The 4,872-nt window shown below is 35.6% G+C and overlaps 1 protein-coding gene across 1 annotated transcript; it reads right to left on the bottom strand.

Annotated features, from left to right (window-relative positions):
• Positions 1–2,221: 2,221 nt before the first annotated feature.
• Positions 2,222–4,372, bottom strand: LOC113273220. Its single transcript, XM_026522975.1, has 3 exons — positions 3,910–4,372; positions 3,278–3,730; positions 2,222–2,931 (listed from the first exon to the last, which is right to left on the bottom strand). The coding sequence occupies exons 1-3, from the start codon at positions 4,370–4,372 to the stop codon at positions 2,222–2,224; spliced, it is 1,626 nt and encodes a 541-aa protein (XP_026378760.1).
• Positions 4,373–4,872: the final 500 nt, after the last annotated feature.

Genomic DNA, 4,872 nt, shown 5'->3' with positions numbered 1-4,872 from the left:
AGTACATCAGCAAAAGGAAGAGTTTCGAAAATGCAACTCCGAGATTCCTACGATGGGACCAGTACGAATTGTGCAAGAATCTTATAAGTGATTTTGGCAAGAAAGTCTCAAAGACGAAGATCGATACGACTTGCTTCAAGCCTAAGGTAACTTTTTTTTACTATATTTATCTTTACTATTACAAATGTACCAGTTTCTTTGTGGATAAACAGTGGAATTTGATCCATGTGAATGGGGTAAACAACCACTTTTGATCCAGTTTCCGTGTCAGTTTTATATGGATAAACAATGGGAGTTGATCCAAGTGAATGGGGTAAACAACCACTGTTGATCCAGTTTTAGTGTCTACAAATTTTTTTGATTTGTGTTGATAATGCTTTGAAGTTTCGTTATCTAGTTAAGATGATTCATAATATAGCAAACTAATATATTTGAAAATTATATTGATACAGGCAATATTGGGAATGGCATTATCCACGTAAAATATAGCAAAACTAGAGAGATGTGGGATTCTGGAGAAGATAAGGCAAAGTTACACAGGGAATGTTGAGGACACGTACCTCATTATACCAATGTGCTTGACTAATCAGCAAGGTGTTGGATACCATTATGTGGTGCTCGTGTTGGTAAAATAAAAATGGATAGTATACAACTCTACAAGGCGCAATACGGCTTACAATTGGCAATATGTTGTGATGATAATACCACTGACTAAATTGCTGAATGAAATGGGCCACAAAGATCCAGAGACATGTGGTGATATAGAGAAAAACTTTTCACACTACACAGTACCAGCACAAGACGTATGCGATTGTGTATTGCACACTTGCATGTACATGAAGAATTTGGTAAACCGTGGAAACTGTGAAAGTTTATCTGAAATCACTGACTTAGATGAGAAATTGAACAAGAAGAGAGTGAAGCTTGCAGTAAGAATCTTGTCAGAGTTGGGTGCATGGAAGAATCCTGCTTCAGCTGCTGATGTTATCCAACTTCCTGATTCTGCTACTGACTCTGTTACAGAAATATTGCAATTGCAAGACTCAGCTGAACCATTACAGTGAGCTTGTTGTCATATTCTTTTCATTGTCTGTAAAGAAAATGCAACTGTAGTTTTTAAAAAATCTATATTAGTAAGTAAATCTAATTGTCTGATTATGAATGAATATGTTATCATGAAACATTATTGAAGTTCTGATTATGAATGAATATGTTATTACGAAACATTGTTATTGCTCTGATTATGAATGAATGTTACAGGTATGTAAAAGATTGAGGAGTTTACTAGCAAATACAGATAGAACCATGCCAATTTTTTTTGGTTTTGTGTGTCAACAACCATTGTTGATCCATTTAAGTGGGATAAACAATCATTGTTGATCCATTTATTACCAGCAAATTGGTCTGATTATGAATGAATGTTACAGGTATGTAAAGCTTGAGGAGTTTACTAGCAAATAGAGATAGAACCATGCCAATTATTTTTTTGTTTAGTGTGTCAACAACCATTTCAGTTGGATAAACAACCACTGTTGATCCATTTCGGTTGGATAAACAATCATTGTTTATCCACAAGAAAAGGATAAACAAGTGCAGTTGATACATTTTATACAAGTATGTTTCCTATAAAAATCAATAAAACTGGAACCTGCATACTGACATATACTAAAGAAACACAAGAATAAATTCATAACAACAAATAAGAATCTATGTGATTAAAAAAATTAACAAGTCCAAAACAAAAAAGCATAAAAAAGAAAAAGAAATAGCCAACTAGTCAGAAACCTAAAAAAAGTGGTTCAGAATATGAAAACACCAAAAGAACTTCAGTACAACATCCTCTTCAAGAATTTGATGATCCTGGAATGAGACTCCTTGCGAAACGTTGTTGCACGAGGAGCCAAAGGAGCTCTGCGACATGTTCGCCGGTTGTGAAAGGTGAGCATCCCACATTGGCCAAACTTCCTCTTCTTCCGCACCTTTTCACGAAAACCGCAATACCTATTACCTTTAGGCCTTCCAGCTTGTTCTCGACCACCATTGGGAGGAAAAACATAACCCTTTTTATTAATTCCAGGTGGTTTCTCATAATCTGGAATATGATATATGGGTCGAGAGTACAACTTTCTATAGTAGTCAGAAGTATGATAAGGGCCGATGTACTTGTACGGTTCATTATTTCCAATCTGCAACATTGCCTTCATTACATGAGTGCAAGGACTTAGCTATGTTTTTGCCACCATCTGCAACTGCAAGTTCTAGAATCCAAGTCGACAATTTGCTTTCTTATTGGAGAAATGATCTCAAATACTTTCTCACTTGATCTACGAAACCTGTATGAACGGCAGTCGTTTATCCTCTTGTTAAACCTCGCTTGTATACGAGGAGTAAACACTTTATTCCAATTGTAAGACTCCAATTTCCTCTTGTAATTATGCTCCATTACCTTAGCACGTATAGAATCGACAAGCTCAAGTCCTAGAAGCGGCTTATCACTCTTAATAACATTATTGAAACTCTCAGCAATATTAGATGTGTTCTCACCCCACGTCTCTCCTGGAAATGCATGAGCATCCCATTTCTCTAATGGAATCTTCATCATCCAAGCAACCACTGAATCCAACTTTAGATTACTCATACTCTTCGCGGCAGCATAAAAATTTTCCTTTGTTAATGCAGTGTAGCACTGTTCGAATAACTTGACTGCAGTTTGTCTGCTCTTGCCCTTTGGAACAAGAATATTTCCTTTCATATGGTAAAGACAGAAGGATTGGTAAGCATTTGGGAAGACTTCAGTCACATGCTTCAAAAGGTCGATTCCACGATATGATATGATGGTCAGTGGACGATCTTCACGAATAATACCCTTCAACTTGGTTAAAAACCATTTCCAATTCTCACAATTTTCACAAGGAACAAGACCAAATGCAACTAGATAAATTATAATAAATAAAAACAAAATAAGTGTCATAAAACTGAAATTGATATATTTCAGTTGGATCAACAGTATAAGTTTATCCATTTCAGTTGGATCAATTGTGGATGTTTATCCATGATGATGGATCAACAGTAAGTGGCATAAAACTGAAATTGATATATTTTTGTTGGATCAACAGTAGAAGTTTATCCATTTCAGTTGGATCAACAATTGATGTTTATCCATTTCAGTTGGATAAACAGTGGATGTTTATCCATGATGATGGATCAAACAAACAACTTGGTTACTAAAACTACTAAATGAAAAAGAGTAAAAATTTAAAAGTCATTCCTTGGTTACCAGTTTTTCCGCATGCAACCATAAGACCACCTTTGAACTTCCCAGTGAGAAAGGTAAAATCGATAAATAGCATTGGACGGCAGTAATTGTTGAAACCAGTTATGAAAGCTTCAAAAGAAACGAAAAACCTTTTGAACTGACGCGTGACACTATCATACTCAAAGTTGACAACACTTCCAGGATTGTAATGTTCAATGGCATCTTTATACCAAACAAAGTCTGAATAAGATTTGATATCGTCACCCCAAAGAAATTGCTTGGTGAAGTTTAAACCATGGTATGCCTGAATATACGTGAGGTCAACCCCATATTCATTTCGGAATAAATCTATAACTTCTGAAGCAGTCTTCTTCTTCTTCAATGCTCGTAAATCATCTGCCAAGATATCCTTCATAAACGATTTTCTCATCCTAACTTTTGATGGATCAGATGAAGCTAAACTACATGAATGCTCTGAAACGTATCTCTTGCATTAGAATACACCATTTGATTTGGCAAAGAGAGAGGCGTGAAACCTCCAGCGACAATTTTCCTCCTCCTTGAACTTGCACTCCACAGTGTATCGTTCAAAGTCACTCTTAACTAATTTGTATTTGCGACCACTATTTATTTCATACTTTGTAACAACATACTTAACTTCTCTAATACCACCTTGAAACAACTGCCTACTCCAGTTAAGATGTTGACCCAAGCATCAGACTTCTTCTGTACCTTTTTGATCAAACACGCATCATCAGTGATGTCTTCCACAACAACTACCTCATCAATTGAAATACAACTTGATGATGACGAAGAAGAAGGAGCAGGAGCAGAATAAGATGATGAAGGAATATAATCAACACAAGCCCTTAACTGGATTTCAAACTTCAACAAGTCAATCCCTTGTGAGCTGCAGTAGTGAATGAAAAACCCCAATTCTAAATCGTGATTGATGACATTTGAAGTACCATCTACAGTGTAACCAAAAAGTATAAGTTCTTCAGGAACATAAGGCCACTTTTGTTTCACCAAACTTATCATATCCTTGACAGTAGTTGAAAATGAAACAAGATGAGAGACGGTCTGATTGCAAAATTTGAACTCTGCAACGACCATCTTTGTCCTGCAACAACCATAACATATAGTGGTGTTCAGAATAAATATGTGTAAACAATCACTGTTGATACAAATAAAATGGATCAACAGTAGAAGTTTATCCAATTTAGGGGATAAACAACAACAGTTGATCCAAATAAAAGAAGGATAAACAATAGAAGTTTATCCATTTCAGTGATGTTTTTGAGTAAACAATCACTGTTGATACAAATAAAATGGATCAACAGTAGAAGTTTATCCAATTTAGGGGATAAACAACAACAGTTGATCCAAATAAAATTAGGATAAACAATAGAAGTTTATCTAATAAATTTGTGTAAAATACCACAGTTGACCCAATAAGAGGTAGTAAAAGCATGAATTTCAAGGAAACCCAATAAGAAAAGCAGCCTAAACTACCCTAAGCTACATATTTGTATTACGTCGTGCCTCACTCGGGGTCTAAGCCCCCTCGTGAAAGTTAAATTCAATGTAGAAGGTAAAATAAAAGCTACGTTATC

Source organism: Papaver somniferum, chromosome 4, assembly GCF_003573695.1.
Source record: "Papaver somniferum cultivar HN1 chromosome 4, ASM357369v1, whole genome shotgun sequence".
Taxonomy (NCBI): Eukaryota; Viridiplantae; Streptophyta; class Magnoliopsida; order Ranunculales; family Papaveraceae; genus Papaver; species Papaver somniferum.
This window is presented reverse-complemented; position numbering and strand designations above follow the sequence as displayed.

Excerpts from the sequence above, each read along its gene's own strand:
- LOC113273220 (XM_026522975.1), bottom strand. The coding sequence starts at position 4,372 with ATGGTCGTTGCAGAGTTCAAATTTTGCAATCAGACCGTCTCTCATCTT. Across the intron at positions 3,731-3,909 it reads GGTGGTATTAGAGAAGTTAA|AGCATTCATGTAGTTTAGCT; the intron begins GTATGTTGTTAC and ends GATACGTTTCAG. Across the intron at positions 2,932-3,277 it reads GGTTGCATGCGGAAAAACTG|TTGCATTTGGTCTTGTTCCT; the intron begins GTAACCAAGGAA and ends TAATTTATCTAG.